Source organism: Lepidochelys kempii, chromosome 8 (assembly GCF_965140265.1).
Source record: "Lepidochelys kempii isolate rLepKem1 chromosome 8, rLepKem1.hap2, whole genome shotgun sequence".
Lineage (NCBI taxonomy): Eukaryota > Metazoa > Chordata > Testudines > Cheloniidae > Lepidochelys > Lepidochelys kempii.
The window spans coordinates 85078640-85103639 of record NC_133263.1 but is presented as its reverse complement, the minus strand read 5'-3'; the positions used below and the strand labels follow the sequence as shown (position 1 = coordinate 85103639).

Sequence of the window (25000 nt, the reverse complement as noted above, 5' to 3'; positions counted from 1 at the left end):
GAAAGATAGAATGAGGATATACTGTATTCAAGACATGAACTTCTGTGTTAGATTTGACCTTAGAAAGGAGATACTATAAATCTAAGCAGAACAAGAATGACCCTGAAAGTCAGTGCTGATCACAAATGCAAAGAATGAATGAACTATGCAACTAAAAATTATCATCTACTGCAGACAGATCCTCCACTCCTGCCCCATCGCCATCCTTCTATAAACCCTCAACCCCTCCATCCCCCTCCCCATCCTTCTATAAACCCCCAGCCCCACTGCTCCTGCCCCTCCTTCTATAAATCCCCACCGCTCCTGCCCCCTCCCCAGCCTTCTATAAACCCCCAGCTCCACCGTTTCTGCCCATTCCCCATCCTTCTATGAACTCCCAACCCTCCGCTTCTTCCCCTTCCCCCATCCTTCCATAAACTCCCAACCTCTCCGCTTCTTCCCCTTCCTTCTATAGCCCCTCCACTCCTGCCCCATCTTTCTATACACCCCCTAAACCCTCCACTCCTGCCATGTCCCCATTCTGTTCCTCTACACCCACCTCAAGCCTCAGCTCCTGACCACCACCCCCTGTTCTGCTCATATCCTCCACCATCTCCCACCCCTGGGCTGCTACCCCTTCTCCTCCTTTGCGTCTGCTCCCTCTCTCTTCCCCTCCCATCACCAGCTCCTCATCCCCCACATCTCCTGTCCCCCTCTCCCACTCAGCTCCTATATATCCCATGGCTCCTGCAACCTTAACTATAAGCATTGTTACCTCTGCACTGCCTATGCTCTCGCTCTCTCCTCCCTCCCCCTGCCCCTCTCACACACACACACACTTCTTAAATCTCTGTTCTTCATTACCAGAGTAATCTGGAGTGGGGAAATTCCTACTGTGCCAGAGTAAACTGTCTCTACACGAAGAGTTTGTATCAATGCACTTACACTGGTTGCTAAAGTCACAGTGTAAACAAGACCTTAAACTTAGATTATGAAAGATTTTGAAAGCATATTTGCTCTTCTTACTTTCTGTAGCCCAGTACCACACTGAGTGCACTCAGACCCTGTGGTGCAAGGCACAAACACACTGCAAGACTCAGCCCTTGCCCTAAAAGCATCCAGTCCAAACAGACAAAACAGACAAAGGCTGCGAAGTGGAAAAGAGGCAAAGGGACTCGCTCGAGGTCAGCGGCTGAGCTGGGAATAGAGCCCAGGTCTCCTGATTAGCAGTGCTATGCCCTCTCCATTAGACAATTCTGCCTCCCCGTTTGTGTTCCTTAACTGGGATTTTTGATACTGTACCATCTTTACTAGCATTTTCCTGGTCATCTTCAGACTCATTCTCTGGTCCTTCTTGTGTTTCTTCTTCTCTTTCCTCCCTTCCAATTTCCACTGCAGGCTCCTGACCCTCTCCATGAGCTGATGAAATTTCAACAGTTGAGTGTTTGGTCGCCTCTTGCTCGACGCTGCCCTCACTTGGCTCATTGTGCTCTTCTTCCTTCATCAAATCCTCTTGCTTTTCTCCATAGTCTTCTTTCATCTTTTTCTTTGGAGGAGAGGGTTTTTTGTCCAGGCCCATTGCAATAATACACCTAACAAAAACAACACGGAAGACTTGGAAACTACACATTTTTCCTTTGGCGAAGAATGGAAGGGTATGAAGCATAACCTGCCACATGCCTAGTGAGTTAAAAATAAAATTAAATACATTGTCCTATGCCTCAGGTTCACCACCTATAAATGTGGGACAATACCATTTACCCACCTCTGTAAAGCACTTTGGAGCAAATCCTGGTCCTGCTGTACCATACAGTACTGCATCACTACTGCTACTGCACGAAGCTACTCTCCAGGACTTTCACTGCACTGCGGCAGTGTCTGCACAGGATGTTACTGTCATGCTGCTGCAGATTCACACCCTGGCTTGCCGTGCAGCTACTTGCTGTGTAGACAAGCCCCCAAATTGCATATTTAAAGCTGCACTTTGGCCAACAGGAAATGGCCTGAACAGAGATCCAGGACCAGGTCGCTGAGAGACAGAACGCTCCCTACTTGCTTCACTCTTTAACACCCCTGACCATTGCAGCTGCCAATATAACTTTTAAGTGTAGACCAAGCCCAATTCATCCTGTTCTCCCTCTCTCCAGTTTTTTTAAAAAACAATTCTTAATGCTGCTTTAACCTTCACCAACAAACCCTGCTTCCTCACCTGCCTCCCCCCATTGAAAGATTTCTTAGTTCATAGAAGGTGGTGTTTGCTTTCAGAATTCTGGTACAACCCAGGAACTTTTGCACATGTACTATGGATCCTGGGGATGTTTTGGGGCCTGATCTACACATAAAACATAGATCAAACTAGTTACATCCCTTAGCGGTGTGAAAAATTCACACCCCTGAGAGATGTAGTTAAGATGACCTAACGCCCAGTACAGACACTGCAAGCAATTCTTCAGTCAACTTAGCTACCACGTCTCAAGCAGGTGGATTAACTACAGCTATGGGAAAAAAAACCCTTCGGTCATTGTAGCAAGTGCCTACATTACATCACCACAATGGCACAGTACCGTAGTTCCAACGTAGCGTCTGTAGTGTAGACATTACCCAGAGACTCTGCCAAGGCCTAGTGAAGAATGAAAACCCCACTCTGCTTATTCCTTTTTCTTTCCTCGAGAGAACTGTGCTAGGGATGATCCCTCTCCCTTACTCTCAGCTGTTCTCCCCATAACCATGAACCCCTTCCTATACCTTTCATGTCCTTCCTAGAACACTATGACCTATCCAACTGCTCTTCTTACATAAAGCTTTAATATAGCAATCCCTCATGCTAACCCTTTCTACTGCTGCTTCTAACCTGCTGTGATGTATCCTAGAGACTTCCAAAGCTAGATTTTCAGAAACTGACTTCCAATTTTGTGGGCACAAAATATAGGTGTGAATAATTGTGTTAGGCATTCTGTCCTCTCAGTTATTAGCGCCCATAATTTCCTAAAGGTCATTGAGATATTGGAGTTCCTATGTGCAGGTGCATAGCTATCTAGAGCTTCAAACCTACAATGAGCTCTGCATAGACTAACCCCAGCATCCAGACAGAACCTATTGTGGAATCAGGGGCAAAGTCACTAAGGGCTTGACCGAAAACCCATGGAAATCAATGGGAACCCTCACTGAGCATGGGGTCAGGCCCTGAATCTGTGGACGCAAAATTATTTGTGCTCACAATTTTGCCCCTCCAAACATACAGGGGTAAAGCAGGACTTTATGGAATGTGACTTGTTGGGGGCATGAAAATAGAGTGGTCACTGCTGGGAAAGGAACCTTATAAAAGGGGATCTTTAGGTCAATAGCTAGATTTGGGTGGCTGGTGGAAGAGAAAAGAATTTCATTAATCATTGGGTTTTTCCAATATGAAATAATCTGAACCATTTCTCCAGGCTTATATCATTTTAGATAAAGGTAATTCACTTTCTTCTCCACACACGTGCACACAGAAAGGCTGAGATTTAAGCTACTTTGGATATTTACTGAAACAGTACCTCCATCCCTAATTCAGCTGCTTTTCACTCCTCAGAAAACCTTATCACAGCAACATAACATTTACATAAATCATGTAAATATTAGTGTGAAGTGGAAAGACATGGAATTTTTCCTCAGAATTTAGTGCTTATCTAAAAAGTTAGTTGGGCTGTATGGGGGATTCCCCTTTCTCCACCTCCCCCGCCTCATCCAACTGTTTATTGTTGTTTTAAAAATATTTTATGAAAAGAATAAAAATTATACATGGCAGCAGCAGTTCTACTGTGTGACACTGCCTTGAAAATCCAGCAGACAGATTTTATTTTTTTTATTAAAACTGAAGTTTCTTGGCGTACGCTCCAGCTATTGATCATGGCATTGTCTTTGGCCATGAACAAAATGAATGCTTTGTTGTGCTCCTATTTGTTTTCTGCATCCTGGGCAATGTCCTATATTGGCCTACTCGGCAGCCAGGGAAATTACTGTGGACTTCAAATGTTGAGGCAGAGTTGTGCTCCTGAATCTAAGATTTTGTTCTTGTTGTTTTAAATATGTATCTAGCTTGAATGGTGGCCTACAAACCTTAAGAATACAATTGAATGTAAACTGATGTAGTGATGTCTGCCTGAGTGAACAATAGGTCTGAGAGATGGGAATGACTCACTGAGATAAATGGATTGTTAACTCTGGAACATACAGCTTGTTTAAATGGCACCATTGTTACTTATTTCACTGCTGATCATTTTTAGCATAAACATCCAGCTGATTTAGTTGGGGATTGGTCCTGCTTTGAGCAGGAGGTTAAACTAGATGACCTCCTGAGGTCCCTTCCAACCCTGATATTCTATGATTCTATAACATACTTATCCAACAACGCCAAACCACCTTCTATGCCTGTCTGGTTGACAAAAGGCCCTTTTTGCCTCTTCCCATGCTGACAGATATTCCATCTTCCCCCTGACAAATGCTCTGATGTAGCATACAACTTCAGTTCAACACTCTCTGGCATACTGAAAACAGAAAACATGGTTGTAACCCAAAAACCCCTCAGTGTCAATTAGCAAGGGGGTTACAAGAATATCGTGATTCTGGTCTGTATATTCCGGTTCAACAAAGAATGTCATGTGAGGTCTTAAATGAAAGTCAAGGTCACACACATTGTTAATATCGTTGTGAAATGTGTGGACAGTTACTGTGTAAGGAGCTATGTGGGAATACTGAAAATATTTTTAGATTCTGTATCACAGCAGAGGTGGAGAAACAGGTTTCCTGTCAGTCAAAAGATGGTTATTCACCTGTCTCTCTGTTGGCGCATAAATTAAGCCTGGTAAGCTAGCACATTGGAGGTATTTACATACAAAGTCAACAGAGATATGCGAAGTCAACAAGGAAGCACACGACAAAGGAAAAGAACCTTATCTTGAGATACACTTCAAAGGTTTGCTGAACTATATTTGGGAAACAAAGAAGATCCTCCAAACGGGCAGTGCGCTGACATTCACGAAAACAGGAGCCCCACCAGCTTGGATTGAACATGCTGCAAAAGGCTTTGGGTGAGATGAACTTCATTAAACAGGAGGTTAATCTACTAGTTAAGTTTAACCTTTAGAAAGTGTGTTATGGTTTTATTTTATAATTAAACCCTTGTTTCCATTATCCTTACTCACAATCTCTTGAATTTTGAAAATAAACTTCTTGTTGTTTTCACTATCAGTGCTGTGGTATTGAGCAAGAAGCTGATCCTGAATTGAATCCTGCAAGCTTGTGTGTACACTGTTCCCTTGGAGACAGCTGACCCTGGTATTTCTGTGAGTGGTCAGTGGCAAGGGGGCAGGATACAACAGGGGAATGCTGCAAAGGGGTTCAGGGACTGGGGTACACTGTTAACCTGAATGGCAAAGTGAGGGCTGGCGTAGCCCAGAAGGGAAGGCTCAGGTGGCTCACAGGCTTGTGATGTCAAGGAACAGATACCCAGTTAAGCACAAGCAAGTCTCCCTCACGCTGGAGGCAGGGAAGGTAACACGGTGACTCAGTCTTGGGTACCCTGAGAACTATCACAATGGGGACAATGTAAAAATCAACTGACATCAATAGGAGATTGCCTATGGGAAGATTGCAAGAGCAGATCCAATATGCAGATGATATAACTGGTTTCAATACAAGGGAGGCAATAGATCCCCATTCGTCTGAGATGTGGCCTGGGCTCTGGAAAGATCAATGGGTGAAACGTTTGATAGATGCTTTGAAAAAAGTGGGGAAAGTTTTGTTGTCTAAACACTTGTGAGCATACCTATAGCAAGGAGACGCTCTGTCCACATTCACAAAGCCAAAATATCCATGCTTGCCTCCCAATCTCGCACTCTTCCGATGCTTGTATTCACAGCAGGAGCTCAGCCTGTCCATCTGTATCCCATTGAGGAAAAAGGTGAGACTGAAGGGGAAACCATGGTGGCGCTTTGAGGTAAAGTGAAAGGTCTCTGCAATTGGTGAGAGAACGGGGTTAATGCTTTATTGACAGCCTGTGCCCAGTGACCTCCATTTTGTCTGTATATGTGCCAAAACTATGGATCCTGTGAGATCAGGCTCTTTGCCTCTCATCTGCATTAAGGATCATTAAGTTGTGAAATTCCACCTGCTGATATCCACAAAAATCATGCTTGTCCCCACCCCCACAGCATGTCCTGCAGGTGCTGTAACATATCTGTAGCCAGCTAGGACATTGTCACAGCAGCCATTCAAAACTTCACAGCTGCAGGAAGGATAGAACCCTGAGCCTCCCACCTCAGAAACACAGGCCCCTACCACTTGATTTGCAGAAAGGTATCCATTAGCTGTTAGCTAGCAGTATAGGGCTTATGATACACGGCTGAGCAGCGCTGATTCTCTCCAGCAAAGGGAAGTCGGATGCAGACATAGCGCTTTATCATATTCAGTGAAAAGTCAGAAACAAACACAATCAGTTACATATAACTCATTTCAGAGTAACAGCCGTGTTAGTCTGTATTCGCAAGAAGAAAAGGAGTGCTTGTGGCACCTTAGAGACTAACCAATTTATTTGAGCACAAGCTTTCGTGAGCTACAGCTCACTTCATCGGATGCGTACTGTGGAAAGTAGAGAAGATCTTTTTATACACACAAAGCATGAAAAAATGGGTGTTTACCACTACAAAAGGTTTTCTCTCCCCCCCACCCCACTCCCCTGTTGGTAATAGTTGGTAATAGCTGGTAAAAGCTATTACCAGCAGGAGAGTGGGGTGGAGGGAGAGAAAACCTTTTGTAGTGGTAAACACCCATTTTTTCATGCTTTGTGTGTATAAAAAGATCTTCTCTACTTTCCACAGTACGCATCCGATGAAGTGAGCTGTAGCTCACGAAAGCTTGTGCTCAAATAAATTGGTTAGTCTCTAAGGTTCCACAAGTACTCCTTTTCTTTTTGCGATATAACTCACTGAGTGAAACAGAACTGCTGGTTCAAATGCTTCTCTCAATTGGAAGACTAAAATCACCCCTTCAGCAATAGTAGTCATCACTTCAGGTTACAGAAACTCATTAGCATGGCACCATGGGGGCAGGGGGATTGTGCTGCTCCTGGGTATAGGCTTTATGCCAATGTTATGGAGTTCCTCTGCAGTGATGGGAAGAAGTCTTCCTCCAATCCCTGGGCTGGAATAAGGATTGTGATCTGTGGTAACCCTCCCCTCCTTAATTGTAGATGCTCCTCCTTCCTCCATAATCAGCTAGGCAGAGCCGAAACAGTGCACAATTGTGTGATGTATAGTGATTATGGAGAACTCCCTCGGGCCTGCACCACAACCACCCATCCCCTATGCAGCAGAACAACTGTGATTTCATTGTATCTGAGGACTTCTGATCTTAACCTTGAGGTGATTTTCAGCTCTCATGAATAGTAGATTCCCAGGTCTGATTCTCCTCTCACTCTTGATATACACCAGAGTAACTCTAGTGAAGTCTATGGAGTCACACTAGTGTAAAACTGATCAGAATCAGGCCCCCAGAATATAGTTTTCCTTCTGGAACAATAAACAGTTTACATTGATGTATTACTGCTACTCAGAAACAGAATTTAGTATTCAAGAACAGTTTACTTCTGCAAATATTTTATTAACCATACATCTCTATCCACAAATTAATCTAACCCACAGTATTTTGTTAAATCACTCCTCTAAATTCCTTCTTTCATAATTTGCAAAAGTAATTGCAGCCTCATTTTCAATCACGGAACAGTAAATCTTGATTTAGGTTGGAGGCAGCTGGTTTATAAGTCCCTGGATGTGCATATCTTGAGTGAGCTCAGCTGAAATCATTTTGATATCACATCAACAGTTTATCCAGAAAATAAGATGTTGCCAGAATTAAATTGAACTCCTCAACTTTTAATCCTTACCTCCTTCCAATAGCTTGCCTTTGTAGACACAAAGGTTTTCTCCTCCACAATGCTGCTGATAGACTTTGATTTCGTCTCTGTAATCAGTGTCATCATGAGACAAGTGCACACTTTTTCCAAAGTAGATCATTGTAACAGATGCATTGCTGTGTAATGAGGGCTTCTGGAATTTTCCTGAGTCCTACAACAGGAGCACAAAAAATGCATTCAATAACCCGACTCCTAACTAGAGGTGAACAAAGGGGCAGCTCTGGTGAGACCTTTTTAAAGTATTCATTCACCTCTTTTTCTCTCACTGTATTTAACCTTCCTGAACTGCAAATAGATCAAAGTGTGCAAAATCGGTGGCCCTGATTCAGACCCTGTGTAACAAAGGGGCCTTACAGCTGCTCTACTGAGTCAGCTGAGGATTCCCTGGCATAGGGACACTGGTCACATCAGGAATGTACATGGGAAAAGGGGGCATGACCAGAGTGCTGCTGGACTCCAGCAGTCCCCAGATGATGTAATAGACCCTCAGGTCAATCTAGCTGGAATTCATTTAAAAAAGTACTATGGCTGCCTCTTACACACACTTGGGCAACCCTGCAGACCAGGGACGTGCAAAGGTAGCATACAGCTAGGTTTGCCCATCACCTAGGGTCCTGCATTCAGCACAGCTCCACCAGACCCAAGGATCGGGTCCTGCGTGACTTTACCAGACATACACTGTCCAGATAGATGAATTATATTTTCTTCTTTTAGCTGGCAAATGCTTATCCAAATCTGAAATTACCAAACCTGTATTTGGTTTCCAAAACCCAAACCAGCTTTCCTTCCAGCTATAGAATCCGACGTCTAAATAATTCCTGTATGTCAGTTTACTTTTCGAATAGAATCCATTTAGAATTCCTCCATTCTGTTTGCAAAGCCATTCTAGTTAGAGCAGAGTGAACTTTACATAGCAAATCTGTATTTAACTTAATGTTTCCATTTGTGAATGCTCTGCAAGCAGCCTTGGATTGTTATTAATTTGTACACTATTAAAAATTCTTTGATTAGGGTTTTATGTGGAAAAAAAGTTCAGCCTCTGAGTTCTTCATGATTCACTATGGTCCTGATTCAGCAAGACACACAAGTATGTGGCTAACTTTAAGCACGTAAGTAGTCCTCAAATTTAATCTGTTTCTGCTCTCTCTTATAACATCAAAAAAAGGAAGGGGGCATTTTGCATTTTACAGCTGCTGACTATGGGCTTTTAAGAACAATCTTGCCCTGGCAGGGAGATGGACCAGATGATCCAATCAGTCTTTTCCACATCTGCCTTGTATGATTCGGACTATAATGTGGGTTTAAGCATACAGCCCCCATACTGGCAAGCTCTTATGGAAGTTAATGGTAATTCTGCCTGAGAAAGGATTGAGTCCTTTATGCTGGGGGCCTGCACCATAAAAGCCACTTTTTCAGTTCTTCTGTGGCACGGAAGCCAAATGCATTGTTTATTTGAATGGCTCTATCACGGGGTGCAGTGGGGTACAAGGACAAATCATGAGCAGATTATTCTCCCAACATTCTGATCTTGATTCTGTGAACACACCTGCTTGTCGAACGGTTTGATATACTTGAGTCTCTTTAACAAATTATTTTAGGTTCACATTTGTGCGCACATGTGTAAAACCATTCTCTTCATTGGAAATGTTTTATAGATGGATCCTTGGAAGGAGGTCACAAAACAAGATAATCAAAAGTTGGGTTTTCAGGAGTACACAGTGCTTTAACGGGGGGGGTGGAAGGGGGGGAGGAGAAGGAGGACAAAAACAGATAGGGTTTAGCTTCTTCTTCTAGTTTTTGAGTTGGTCCATTTCCAAGTGATGATTTCAGTCCTGCTCAGTTAAATTAGTGCCTGTCTGGTTATTAATATATTCGATTAAATTAATTTGGCTGTGAAAAACAATCCCAGGCTGCTGCATTGAATAGAAGACAATACAGTACCTCAGCACGGCATTAAAGCAAACGTGTAGGACCAGATTGTGCCATCAAAGCACTCTCCAAAGTAGAGATCCAGCTCAGACTTGCACTGTAACTCTAGCACTGACAAAACACGGAGGGTGCACAGCCTTGGGTGTGTGCCCCCAGCACTGGTCCTGGGCTGCTGACCTTGCTCCTCGCTAGCCCCTTGAGGAGGCTAGCACTACTTCCACTGCTAGCCAGATTCAGCATGTCTTGAACCACTTCACGCCCCCTTCACGTTCTCAAGACAGCATATCTTGTATAAGCACCTCTGGAGCAAGAAATATGGATATCGGGGGTAGGGGGTGAAAAAGAGATCACATACCTTTGTTAACAGCTGCTCTAAGCCATTGGGTGCGGTGGTTGGGCGAAAGCGTCTCCCCCTGGAAGTCCCGTGCCTAACTCCCTTTATGGTCTTATCTCCTTTTTGGGGTGGAGGTGGCACCGGTATCATGTAATTGTTAATGATAGGAAGTTGATATGGGGATAATCCAGTTGAATAATCCCCTGAGTTCATAAGCCTCATCATGCTTTTATCTCCCTGCAATCACATTTAACCAGGTCAAAACCAAACTTCATGTCAACACTGAGCCTGCACTGCACAACTCGAGAGCATACTGGATCATAGACTATCAGGGTTGGAAGGGACCTCAGCAGGTCATCTAGTCCAAGCCACTGCTCAAAGCAGGACCAATCCCAAATTTTTGCCCCAGATCCCTAAATGGCCCCCTCAAGGATTGAACTCACACCACTGGGTTTAGCAGGGCAATGCTCAAACCACTGAGTTATCCCTCCCCCTAATGTACATGGTCTGGCTGTTCCTTCCATTTTACATTCACATTTCCCATTAGTAGTGGAGCTTTACTTCTCCTCCAGGATGAAATTCATCCAAGGGCACAGGAGCCAAAGGCCCTGAAGTAGGAGGCAGGTATACAGAAGAAACTCAAACCCGGGCAGCTGTTGGAACTGGGCTGTGCAGAAGGTCCACATAAACCATCCCATATGGGAGCTGGCTGGGAGAAGGGCTGATGGTTCATGATTACTTACTGCAGTACCTTGCAGTGGCTGCACAAGGGTCACAGCCCCTATTCCAGCCCCCAAACCACTCATACCTTTACCAACATAAGCCCTATTAACTTAATTTTTTTCAAAGCTGTGGGAGAAGGGGCTGAATTTCCCCTTTTGGTAATTACATACACATGTGAGCAGGTTCCACTAGCCTGAGCAGCTCCCGCTCCCTATTCCGACTTCTTTGGCTGAGTAGGAGGAGTTGTGGTGAGGAAAGGTTGCTGCCCCTTTACAGCTGTGGATGGTGAAAGGGAGGCTTTGCTGGGCTCATACAATTGTAGGACTGGATAGGACCTTGAAAGGTCATCTACTCCAGTCCCCTCCACTCATGGCAGGACTAAGTATTATCTAGACCACCTGTGGTAGGTGTTTGTCTAACGTGCTCTTAAAAATCTCCAATAATGGAGATTCCACAACCTCCCTAAGCAATTTATCCCAGTGCTTAACTACCCTGACTGTTAGGAAGTTTTTCCTCAACCCAACCTAAACTTCTCTTGCTGTAATGTAAACCCATTGCTTCTTGTCCTATCCTCAGAGGTTAAGGAGAACAATTTCTCTCCCTCCTCCTTGTAACAACCTTTTATGTGCTTAAAAACTGTTATCATGTCCGTTCTCCCCTTCTCCTCTCTCCCCTGCCCATCTTCTCTTCTCCAGACTAAACAAACCCAATATTTTCAATCTTCCCTCACAGGTCATGTTTTCTAGACTATTAAAAATTTGTGTTGCTCTTCTCTGGACTTTCTCCAATGTGTCCACATCTTTCCTGAAATGTGGCACCCAGAATTGGACACAATACTCCAGCTGAGGCCTAATCAATGTGGAGTAGAGAGGAAGAATTACTTCTTGCATCTTTCTTACAACACGCCTGCTAATACATCCTAGGAATGATGTTTGGGGTTTTTTGCAACAGAGTTACACTGTTGACTCATATTTAGCTTGTGATCCACTAGGACCCCCAGATCCTTTTCCACAGTCTAGGCAGTCTTCTAGGCAGTCATTTCCCATTTTGTATGTGTGCAACTGATTGTTCCATCCTAAATGGAGTACTTTGCATTTGTCCTTACTGAATTTCCTCTTCTTGACTTCAGACCATTTCTCCAGTTTGTCCAGATTATTTTGAATTTTAATCCTATCCTCCAAAGCACTTGCAAGCCCTTCCAGCAGGGCATCATCTGCCAACTTTATCAGGGTATTCTCCCTACCATTATCGAAATCATTGATGAAGCTATTGAACAGAACCGGACCCAGATCTGATCCCTGTGGGACCCCACTTGATATGTGCCTTCCAGCTTGACTATGAATGACTGATAACTACTCTCTGGGAATGGTTTTCCAACCAATTATGCACCCACCTCATAGTAGTGCCATCTAGATCCTCTACAAATACCCTCAGCTGTCCCTGTTAAGAGGTAGGCACTCCCCCTATAGAGAATCTCCACAGAGAGTGAAAATTTTATATGCAAAGAAAGACTACTCTATAAAAAAAAAGCATCCACTGTGTTTTTCAGTGCTGTGATACAGGTCTGAATATGAAGTCAGTAGGACAATGTCTTTTGCAAAACAAAAGGAAGGGAAATAAGGGAAAAAAGTGATGATAAATAATTGTGCATTAAACACAATCTGTGGTTCACAATTCTGAGATGTACAGTATTAGCCTACTTTTAAGTCATTTTTTTCTGATGGGTTCCTAAAACTATGTAATTCTCATAAAAAAACAAGGGCTAACCCCATTGGGAAACTGATGATCATGTTCAAGTTCCAAGAGCTTTTGTTTGGATCTTGAAGAAGTCTTGGGTGTGGATCCTGCTGTGGGATATCCAGGAAGTGGCTGTAATCGGACTGGGCGTTGCATATTTCCTGGTGCAGTGTTTGGCCGAGGAGAGGAAGACTGGACAAGTGAAATAAGAGAACAGCCTTTTAAAATGAACATTCATGCACATTCCAGAACCTAGGAGTATAAGGCAGTGGTTCTCAACCTTTCCAGACTACTGTACCCCTTTCAGGAGTCTGATTTCAGCCCCAGGCCATGGGGCTTTAGCTTCAGCGTGTATCTTAGCTTTGTGGGGCCCCTGCTTGCCCCGTAAAGCCGGCCCTGCACTTGTGGCCCCACCTAAAGCCATCCTGTGACCCCCCACGGGTCACCTCCCCCAGGTTAAGAAACAATGATATAGTATATAGAGCGGTATAAACAAGTCATTGTCTGTATTAAACTTTAGCTTGCACTGACTTTGCTAGTGCTTTTTACGTAGCCTGCTGTAAACTAGGCAAATATCTAGATGAGTTGGTTGATGTACCCCCAGAAGACCTCTGTGTACCCCCAATGGTGCATGTACCCCTGGTGGAGAACCACTGCAATAAGGGATTCAATACAATTATAGATGAACCTTTAACTGGTTATTTAATCAAGCTCTTGCAATTTGACATGTAGATTTTCTTGTAAAATAAAGGTGAGTAGAAACATGTATTTATGAAAACAGGGCTTACAACAGGGTACAACGTGCATAATCCCAACATACAAATCTCTTGAGGACGCAAAAAAGTTATTGATCAAGATTTTCAAAACTGATGAGAAAATATGGGTGCCTACATTGAGAGAGATTTAAAAAGCTTGATTTTCAGAAAGAGCTGAAAACCTTCCCTCTGAAGATCACATCCCCTTAAGGGGTCTCAAATTGGGCACCCAAAACCTGGAGCACCGAAAATCACTATTCACTTCTGTATGTAGCGTAGCTGTAGCTGTGTCTGTCCCAGGGTATTAAAGAGTCATGGTGGGTGAGGTAATATCTTCTAATGGACCGACGTCTGTTGGTCTAATAGAACAGGGGTGCCCGATTTATGAACAGCAGCCTGCTTCAACACAATATACTAATGGCTGGTTCAGTCACGTTTGGTCATCTTGTTTACATCGTTTTAGTTTACACAAGTGTGTAAATAGACAATACTGTACATAGAAACAACCTATTTAAATACATACGAAACACGCTGAACTTAAAATATAAATCAGTACAGGGGACTTTAAATCTTAGGGCTAGTCTACACTAGAAGCACAGATGCAGCTGTGCTGCTGTAACACATCTGGTGCAGCCACTCTATGCCAAAGGGAGAGAGCTTTCCCAGCTGTATAATAAAACCACCTCCACGAGAGGGAGTAGCTACATGGGCGGGAGAAGCTGTCCACACCAGCTCTTAGGTTGGTGTAACTTACGTCACTCAGGGGAATGGTTTATTCAGAGCCCGCAGTGACATAACTTATGCCAACATAACAAGCCCTTATTAAAATATGTAGAATCTGTTTGGCCCACACAAAATTGTTCTTAGGTTTATGTGGCCCTCCTGTGTAATAAGATTGGGCACCACTGCAATAGAAGATATTACCTCACTCACCATGTCTCTCTATTCACTTCTGAAAAGTCTTGGCTATAATCTAGCTTTTTCTATTGTCAGTTAACAATGCAGCCCACTTATGATTATAATGCGCTTATAGCCATTCTCCCATCTTTGGTATTGATGATAAAGATGTCCATAATTTAGACAACTTAGGCTATGTACACACTACAGCTTAGGTTGGTATAAGTTATGTCGCTCAGGGGTGTGAATAAACCATATCTGGGGTTCTTTCAACCCAAAGCTCTTGGTAACTTTTACTCTGTGCGAGGTGGTGTCAGAAAATAAATCAGGGGAGACACGGCCGTCCAACCAATAGATGGCTGGCACAAACAGGACAACACAAGAGTGCTTTCACTTAAAGCTAAACTTTACTTAGTCTCAAGCACTTATACTCACATCTGCAACAGGGGGTTAGTAAAATATCCCCAACCCTTGATAATTACCAAAGCTGAGTGTAGCACAGCAGCAGCCCGTCTGCCAGTGGGGAACACAAGATTAATCCAGAAAGAGAGTCCAGTCCTGAAGAGTCCCCCCACCTCAAACTTTTCCCCCTTATTCATATATTAGTAATGGAATGACATGTCCCTTAAAGCAAACTTGTTAAGTAAGCAGTTTCAATGGTCAAGCAAGAGATTCCTTCTGATTATCGATTAACCAGGTGTGGGTTTTTCCAGAGTTTGCAGCCTTGAGGCCCCAATAGACATTCCTGGGGCACATCCTTCTCTTCTAAAATGCATGTGTCAAGGTTCCTTCCCCTCTCTGAACTCTAGGGTACAGATGTGGGGACCTCCATGAAAAACCCCCTAAATTTATTTTTACCAGCTTAGGTTAAAACTTCCCCAAGGTACAAGCTATTTTACCTTTTGTCCCTGGACCTTATTGCTGCCACCACCAAGAGTCTAACAAATCTAACCAGGAAAGAGCCCACTTGGAGACGTCATCCCCCCAAAAATCCCCCCAAGCCCTACACCCCCTTTCCTGGGGAAGGCTTGATAAAAATCCTCACCAATTTGCATAGGTGAACACAGACCCAAACCCTTGGATCTTAGGAACAAGGAAAACGCAATCAGGTTCTTAAAAGGAGAATTTTAATTAAAGAAAAAGTAAAAGAATCACCTCTGTAAAATCAGGATGGTAAATACCTTACAGGGTAATCAGATTCAAAACATAGAGAATCCCTCTAGGCAAAACCTTAAGTTACAAATAGACACAAAAACAGGAATATACATTCCATTCAGCACAACGTATTTTATCAGCCATTTAAACAAAACAGAATCTAACGCATATCCTAACTAGATTGCTTATTAACTCTTTACAGGAGTTCTGACCTGCATTCCTGCTCTGGTCCCGGCCAAAAGCATCACACAGACAGAGAGAACCCTTTGTTCCCCCCCCCCAGCTTTGAAAGTATCTTGTCTCCTCATTGGTCCTTTTGGTCAAGTGCCAGCGAGGTTGTCTTAGCTTCTTTACCCTTTACAGGTGAAAGGGTTTTCCTCTGGCTAGGAGGGATTTAAAGGTGTTTACCCTTCCCTTTATATTTATGACAGCATGTATCAGCAACTTCAACAAAAATTCTTATCAGGAAGTATACGGGGTCAAGCTGCCCTCTCTGTGGCACCCAACCCCCCTCCCCTTCCTTGGTTAAACTGAGACTGCTGAATGGCCAATTTACAGCCTGCTGACTGGGCTGCTTTTAGCAATAAGCCATAGTGGTTTCAGGCACTTTACTGGTTTGCCAAAGTCTCCCCGTACAACCCCCCCGAGTGTCGTAAGTTACACCGACATAAGAGCCGGTGTGGACAGTGCTGTGTCGGCGAGAGAGCTTCTCCTGCCAACAGAGCTACCCCCACTCACGGAGATGGTTTTACTTTGCTGACAGGAGAGCACTCTGCCCTCAGCATGGAGCATCTTCAGCAGATGTGCAGCGGTGGCAGTAGACATGCCCACTGTCTCTCTAATGCTTATTGTAGTGATCTTGGAAGGTGGTGCAAACAAAAAGAGAGAACTAAGGTACGAAAACAGGTTTATCATGAAACAGTATCTCTAAGAACTGACATCCCACTTCCCTCAATAAGGGTCTGATCCTACTCCCTTTGGGGCAGTCTGGCCAGCCAATGCTACAAAGTAGAGATGTAATAGGTGTCTATAGAATGGTGCAGGATTCGGGGTGTTGGATAAGACTCACCGATTGAGAAGGACTGGATTGCTCTCCATCAACTAAAGCATGGCGTCCATAGTGATTCCTTGGAGCAGCAGGTGGGTGTGGAGAGAGCAGAGGATTAATATCTTCCACTGATCTTCTTGATCGTTCCACCTAGAGGAAGAGAAAGTTATACATATGAGCTCTTGGTGGGAGAGGAGGCTATATATCCTGTCATGGAACATTGAACCAGCCTTCTGCGTCTGTGAATAACTATCAGCTTTGGCAGGAGCTTACGTCATTATCCTTTAAATGGAAGAAGAGATCCAGGTCTGACACCAGAGTAGGAGGAAGGGGCAGATAGATAGAATGGGAGAGAAGCAAGGAAAAGACACAATGAGAATCGCCCATTCCTTTTGATTCCTGGGCCTGTTGCTTCTCTCCCATCTTTCTGTCCCTTTCCCTTCTCCCTCCCTTTCTAGTCTTGTCCAAACACCTGTTGAACCCCATCAGTTCTACTCCTCCTCCCCTTGTTTCTGTGTATTTTTTGAATTTCTGCCCTCTCCCTCTGTATTTCAGCCTCTTACACCCTGTTTTGTTTGAAGCCCCGTTTCTTTTCTAAAGTTAGAGGAGCCTCTGCAATCCCCTACTTCCTTCCTTTGACATCTGTTCCTTCTCAAAGTCTCCATATTGTGGTGATTCTAACTCTGGCAGTGAAGGGCTGGATGTGCCTTTATCCCCTATCCCTTTTAATGTGTAATCCCAGATCAGATACTGTCCAGATTAGCGGAAGATGGTGGAGAAAGATGTAAATTACACCTCCCTGCATCAGCCTGTCTCTTGAGTCCCTAAGGGGATTAACCCCAAGGGACAGAAGACAACCAACACCAACCATAGGGTTCCCACTGAGGGGAGCAGTGTTAGTTTCTGGTCAGGAGTTCAAAATCCAGCACTGCGGCAGGCATTGTGCCATAAAGGTCCTGAATACAAACTTGGGCAGACTCTAAATCACAGCTTCTCTCCAGTACTTCCTGTACTGGGGCTGAGGCTGTAAATATTACAGGATTGGTATTTTCATTTATTTTTCCTTCTTCTGGTTGCAGCTGGAATGCAGAGAAAAGTGAAATTCAAATGCCTGAAAGGTTTGCATTTCTTTCTGCACATAATCAAAGAACCAGACAGCTTCTTAACATACCCAGTGTTGCCAACTCTCATGATTTTGTCATGAGTCTCACAATAATTATTGTTTTCCTTAAAGCCCCAGCTCCTGGAGTCAAGTGGATATGTGATGATTTCAGCCTTCATTCTTAAAGAAAAAGTCAGTTTCTAGCCCTTATGGCTGTGGAGAAAGCTTCAAAATGTGACTCCTGAGGGCTCAAAAAGAGGAAGACAAATAAAAAAACCACCAAATCTATTATTTTTATATAATCTCATGATTTTTGAACATGTGGGATTGGCAATACTGCAAGCCCTCTGCTGTGTGTGACTTCTTTTACTGATAAAGAATAAAAGACTGATTGAGAAGATGGGATCCCCAGTACGGTTTTTTAAGTGCTTCAGCCAGGAGTTGAAGAAATTCAGCTAGAGAGATATTCTTGCCATGGGAGGTCTATGGCTTCCTGGCTAGAACAGCCACTGACTTCTGTGGGATTTCCACAAGTCCAGTGGCTGCACAGTCGAGCCCAAACACAGTGGTTCCAGGATAAAGACCCCTGAAAGGACTCTATACCATCATGGGATTGGTTCTGATAAAAATCTTGCTCTGCGTTACTCGCCTCGGCAAGTTTGCCAAGTGCTCAGTACACTCACGTGACACAGCCTTACCTTGATTCTCTGAACCCGGTCCTTCCTCACAACATTTTCCAGTTTTCTTTTAATTTCTAGCTGATGATGACGCTGCCAGTGCAAGAAATCCTATTAATTACCATAATGAGGTGTCAGTGAACACAACAAGGCTGAGCTCCAGCTTTGGGTACTTCTCATCTGCCCTCCTGGTTATTACACCCATTGATCACTGCCCTGTAATGATCATTGACTTGCCTTACACTTCAGCATGTGAAAATCCTTCCCTTCCCAACATTAACATTTTGAATGCTATAGGGGCCCAGTCAGCTTTTACTTCTACAGAGGCTATTCCCCCTGCCAGGGTAGAATACAGAGGGCAGAACTGTATGAGTGGAGGGAACATTGGTAGGTTTTTTTTCCTTTCTTTTGCTTAGAAAAGTTGCATGACGATCTGTTTAGCGAATACCACAGCCATAAACAATGTGTTTAATTATTTATATTAATCTGAACCGCTCTCCTATAGGAGATGGTATGTGCCTGCGGAAATGACACTGCAATCTACCTTCACCGGGGGTGGGGGGGAGGGGGGGCAGCAGGAGCAAGTAATTGCTACTGGACTATAATTGTAACTGATTCCTTCCTCCTACTCTAGGGGCGGGGGGGGGGGGCAGATAGGGAGCAAAGCTGTTGCACAGTGCCATCTTGTAGACCCTGCACTTACCTAGCGGGAAGCAGGCTGGAGATAGGCCCGGAGACAGAGATTTAGGGGGCTGCTGAGTAAGATACTGGGTCTGGTTTCATCCATCACGTTGCTTAGGTACCAGTTAAACAAATGCTTTGTGGGGAAAACTGAGAGTCTCGGGTTCCTAGAGAATGCTGCGTGGGAAAGGAGGAGTGGTTGCACTCCAAGGGGGCGGAAGGGGGACCAGTCTTATTCCTCAGTGTGGAAGCAGAGGGCAAGAGAGAATCTTGCCCCTAATTGATATTTATTAGGAAGCAAGCACCTGGACCAAGACCCCATTGTGCTAGCCACCGTGCAAACAGAACATAATGACAGTCACTGCCCCAAAAACTGTGTGTGCGGAGGAAGGGGGGGAGAGGGGGTGTTACTGACAGTTTTAGAGTCTGTTAATTCCATCTAGTTATGGCAAATGTTCTACTCCAATGTTGTGTTCTTTGGTGGAGACAATAAGATTTGTGGTCTCAAAAACAGGACTGAAGCAGATGATTCAATGCTTGAAACTACAACTGCAGGCTTGAACAATGAATCGGATTATTTGAATATTCAGATTTAAGAACTGTGTTAATCAGAAAACCATTAATTGAATATTTGTTTAAGAAGCCAAGCTGGGCAACACAAACAAGAGTGACGAGGGCAGCTATTTAAATGCCAGGCTCTGCAACCCGCTGGAATTTGCAGCTGAAGCTTGGGATCAGTTTAAGCTCAGAATCTTTAAGGGGATAGTGAGCTGGAGCTAAATGCAACATGATGATGGAGATAATTGTGTTTAAACAAATGTTAGTCATCTTTTTTTCATTTTAGGAAATGGAAATTGAGCTACAGATGGTGAGGGCTGGAGAGTTTCAAAGAGCTGTGCTGTACACAGACCCACCATTCAGAAAAACACAGAAGAGTGTATAACATTATTCAAATTCTCAGCTCTAACAAAAGCTGATAAGTAGCAATACACTGAGGTTACTAGATCTTTTGGCACACAAGAGGCGTTGTGATTTATCTGACCCTTGTGACCTTGGGACTGAGTCTGAGTTCTGAGGTAGCTTCCTCTCCTCTTCACGTGCCTGGCAGACTGTTGAGATTGGGGATGTTCCAAAAACATTCTCCTGGTTGGAGTCATCAAGAGTGGAGACTCCATGCCCTCCTCTCCACCAAATACCCCTCTTCTCAGGGGCAGCCCCATGGCATACCAGCACTAGTAAACAGCCCCTAGACATGACTAAGGAACTATTCTAAAAGGCTTATACGTGGATAATGTGTTCGTACCTCCATGTCAAGGACCTTGTGAAATATGGCCTGAGCTAGGCATTCCCGTACATATCTTTGGTGATCCTTCCTCATAGCATTTAGCCGATACTCCTTCTCAGATATTATTCTCCCACTTCTTGAGATCTGCCATAAGCAAATAAAATATAAACATAGAGAAAAAGAGAAGAGAGAACAAGGTGTATTCTAAACAAAGCCACGTACAAAAGGAGAGCAAAACTATTTGAATGCATACACCATTTCTGCACCTTTATTATGTGTGCCACGTCCATTAGATACCATAGAGAGCCCAGGTGGGTGAGACAGAATGTTCTACTGGACCAGCTTCTGTTGGTGAGAGATACAAGCTTTTGAGCTTACACAGAGCTTTTCTTCAGGTCTGAAGGCAGCACAGAGAGGCATGGAGGTCTGAAGAAGAGCTCTGTGTAAGCTCGAAAGCTTGTCTTTCTCACCAACAGAAGTTGGTCCAATAAAAGATATTACCTCACCCACCTTGTCTCTCAATATCCTGGGGCCAACCCAGCTACAACAACACTGCATGAAACAATTAGAGACAATAGAGATTGCTGAAAAATAAAATTGAAGGTATTAACCCAATTTTTAATTGGAATTTTATGAATTTAATAACCGACTTTATAGGCAATAGGTTAACTTTGACACTGTTTTTTTAAAAACAAGTCAATCATCTAATAGGGTTTAGCTATGACTTACAGATTCTGGGAAGAATAACCAGAAATATGTAACAAAGGCATACTGGATCTATTGTAATCACTCAAAGAAAAGTTCTCCTCACAATAGATTTGAAATACAAGTACAGTGACATGTCTTAATAGCAGCCTTACTGTGTGGTAATGCACTGCCATTCATGTGTGGTAATGACTTACTGCAACTCTGCCACAAGCTCAGGGCTGTGCTAAGATCACCCAGTGTTTAGGTACAGAATTGTTCCATGCCAATAATGGTCTCCACCACCATGAAGACAGATGACTGATAGACAATCATGTTTATTATTAAGGGACAATGCCTCCGTTTCAGTTAATAGTTCATCCCGAGCCAGTCAAAGTTCAGGATCCTCAGCATTCGGAAGCAGTTTTATTCTGCTGCTAATGTCACTTGAGGAATTTTCATAACACTAGAAAATCCGAATTGGGTCATTAGGAGGTATGTTTTTTTACTCGCTGTTGGAATTTTTCCTGCTGGAATTCTACCACAGTGTCCTCTCCTCCAGTCTCCAAAAATTGTTAATTTAATCCAATAATATTAAATTGGGAGAAAATGAATGATTTGTATTAAGTTAATACCTATCTTAACTGTGAGAATTGTCTCTCACCCGTGGTATGAACAGAACCAGTTGCCTTGTCGCGCGCACACCCCCTACCAATAATGAGTTAACACTTTTAGAGCCCAATCACATATGGTGGTGCTGTGCATCTTAAATAAGACGAGCATCCCTCAGCCTCCAATGCTGCAATGCGCTAAGTACCTCCAATAGTGTGCTAACTGCAAATTCGTCAACTCCCAGTGAAGTCTTTGATGCCACTTAGCACACTGCAGTATCAGGCCCAGGATTAGCACCTGCCCTCGATGCTCTAGGATTGTCCAGATTTTAGCACCACAGCTCTGTGTTCCACAACCATGCTATATTTACAGGACCCCAAATCCCATAGGGTCCTGCCATATGTGATCGCACTATGATGTTGGATGGTAATGCAATGAACTTACATAGCATCAAAATGTGATCACATTACATCATGCTGGCATGGGATGACACCATGATATGTTTTTGTCTATATGGGCAAATTTTTAAAAGTGGCTACCCTACCTCTGTACTGAAAAGCAAAAATACCCAGCAGTGTGAGGTAAAAATAACAAAAAGGGAGCCTTTGAAGCCTACCAGCCCTGATCGCTGAAGATGCCGTCTTATCCTTGTATTGCTGAAGTATCCAGCCAAGTGTTTGTCTGTAAGGCTGTTGTAGGTTGCGAGTGACCTGAAACCAATAAATGAAGCCACCATGGAGACATTATGAAAACCCAGAGTTTAGTGTTGAAGTTATAAATTATCTACCTAAAATTTAAATGCACAAAGTGCTGTCTTGAAGAAACAATTCAGGCATTTTGTCAGATAAATAACCTTTTCAAATGTGCCATAGAGGTAACATCCCCCTGTTCCATGAGAGATTTAGATCTTCTCCAGAAATCACTCATTCTGTGATACACAGGCCCTTTGTTTGCTCAACATTAAATAAAATATCAACCAGTAAAGACTGTTTCCACTGTGGACCCCAGGCCACAGTTCTTGCTCAGACAAAATTCCCATGAGAGGTCTGCCAGAGTAAGAAATTATTGGATTTATGGTAGCTTAATATCATACCCATAGCACCAATGAACATTCACACATAAGTAATTTGGGGCCAGATTTGGCTGCTTGGAGTTTGAGTACAGCGAGATCGGGCGGGAAGGTATCAATGAGCCAGTTGCAACTCTCTAATTCCAACATGTCTGGACCCGGTGCAAGCTAGAGTTACAGAGGCACAGTTCTAATTTGCATGAATGGAAGATCAAGCAGAGTAGAAATCTGCTTCCTTGCACCCCTCACCTTGTCCCCAGCACACCTCCAACATGCACCCTCCATCCTTTTAGACTGGCACTGGAAGGGGATGGTGCATAAGGCAGCTATGCAGTCTCTGCCCACTTTATACAACCAGGGTTCACATACACAAGGGGGCCTTCTCTGGCTGATTTAAGTCCTCTTTGTGCTACTTACGTAGCCCAAAACGGAGTTAGCAGACCAGAGAATCTGCCTCTTTCAATATATACAACTGAAACAGCAACTTCTAGCCCCACTAAATATAAAGAACATGAGTCTCTTTCTTTCTTTTTCCTCCTGCAACATCAGGCACATAGAGCATCCACCAATTTCGACCATTTATTTCAGATATGTTCAGGCTTCTGTGTATCTTGTTAAGGGATTTGCCTTCTTTTTCTATTGCTCTGTATAACATTTCTCTAGGTCACCCTCTTTTTCCTCTTTCTAGGTAGTGTCCATATTATCACTACCCAGGAGAGTCATGTCGTTGGCATCCATAAATACTGTTTCTATAACAAACCTTGGACCATTTTTATTTGTGCTGGTTTGAAAATTAACATACAAGTTGTCAGTCCAGGATGCAAATTTATTTTCAAAAAATGGTTGATTAGCTTATGTCTCTACCTTAGCATTCTTCTTGAGTGTTTCTTCTGTAGTTATGAATCCATCTGTCTTTCTACAGCATCTCTAGTTCTAATTCTTCCACTACTGCAATATCTATAGACATAACTTGGGACATTTAGTTTTCTAAACTAAAGGTCACAGCTGTGTGTGTCCAAAAGAAGAGCCCAGCTTTTCTCTTTATTTTAAAACACTTTCTCCACAAGGATTCAGCTAAGTGGTTGTTTCCCAGGAGGAAATGTTGCCAAGCCAGCAGGCTACTTTGTTAATGAGGAAAGGCCTGTTTAAAAGAAATGTGTCCTGCATTTGGCCTTAAAAGTGGCAGAACTCAAGCTCTGTATGGGATGAGATGACTAACTCATGGCAATAGGATTAGTATCTGTCCCACCTATTTTAGGAGCTGTTTTAAAAAAATTCAAATGTACATCAATGCTTCTTTCTAGAATATATTATTTAAACAAGTCACACAGTCCTACATGCCCCATATAAATATGCCTGAATCCATCTGCAAAGAATTTGCACTGCATCATATTCACACATTTCATGACATTACTAGCTCATGATGCTATGGTACTATGCTTTAGTCTGCACTCACTATATGGCAGCTGTTTGTACTGTTTAAAGTGCAGCTGGTAATAGTGAGATTGCTCCTTCTGTCTTCCCCCACTGTAGCTACAGCCCATTACAGAAAATCATTAGATCCACTCTGCAAGGCTGAGACTCTCCAGCTAAATAAGGAAGTCAATTTATTCCACAAGCCACTGAAGAGCTGGTACAAAAGGCCAACGTGCATTATGTGCACACTCATCTCTTATGATTGTTCTATCTGCATGAATCAGAATCTGGACCTGACGCTGTACGGACATCCTGAGAACTGCAGACACATATTTTAAACCAGAACCAGATACTATGAAAGGGAATATTGGGCCTTCCCACTGTCCCTTCCAAAAACTGATATCAAATTTTATTATCATATTTGGAAGATCAGGTTTGTACTCTCCTTGGTCAAGGAATATGTTGCGTGCCCAAGAGGTTGGGCAAGGACCCTCATCTGAGGCCAACACTAATACAGAAGAAGACATGGTGAAAGACTGTCACCAGACTTTCAAGAATGTAAGTGCTACTAGCCTAGAAAGCTCAAGATAAAGAACAGCCCACCCTGAAGTACAATATGAACCTTGCAAGGAAAAAGCAGTTAGATATCCCATCTCTCCTGTGCTGCACTGTGGCCTTGAGATTTTAAGGAGACCAGCTACCTAAACTGAAAGCTCTTCAGGGCAGAGACTATGTTTTTGTTCTGTGTTTGTACAGCATTTAGCACAATGGGGCCCTGGTCCATGACTGGAGCTCCTAAATACTGCTGCAATATAAGTAATAACTACATAAGAACATAAGAGCAGCCATATTGGGCCAGACAAATGGTCCAAGCCCGTACCTTGTCTTCAGACAGTGGCCAATGCCAGGTGCTTCAGAGGGAATGAACAGAACAGGAAATCATTGAGTGATTCATCCCCTGCTGTCCAC

The 25000-nt window shown here is 43.4% G+C and overlaps 1 protein-coding gene across 3 annotated transcripts in view; it reads right to left on the bottom strand.

The window, feature by feature from the left end:
* The window catches only part of ERICH3 (glutamate rich 3), a 64831-nt gene that overhangs the window by 28073 nt on the left and 11758 nt on the right, over positions 1-25000 (bottom strand). The window contains exons 2-10 of one of the 3 annotated variants that reach the window (XM_073357329.1): positions 22163-22256; positions 20269-20394; positions 18306-18395; positions 16527-16655; positions 12681-12842; positions 10212-10427; positions 7898-8078; positions 5783-5969; positions 1282-1571 (exon numbers count right to left, since the gene is read on the bottom strand). In XM_073357329.1, the coding sequence (XP_073213430.1) occupies positions 1282-1571; positions 5783-5969; positions 7898-8078; positions 10212-10427; positions 12681-12842; positions 16527-16655; positions 18306-18395; positions 20269-20394; positions 22163-22256 (1475 nt within the window). The remainder of the gene's footprint in view (positions 1-1281; positions 1572-5782; positions 5970-7897; positions 8079-10211; positions 10428-12680; positions 12843-16526; positions 16656-18305; positions 18396-20268; positions 20395-22162; positions 22257-25000) is intronic. The other 2 variants (XM_073357330.1, XM_073357331.1) reach the window with 2 other exon arrangements.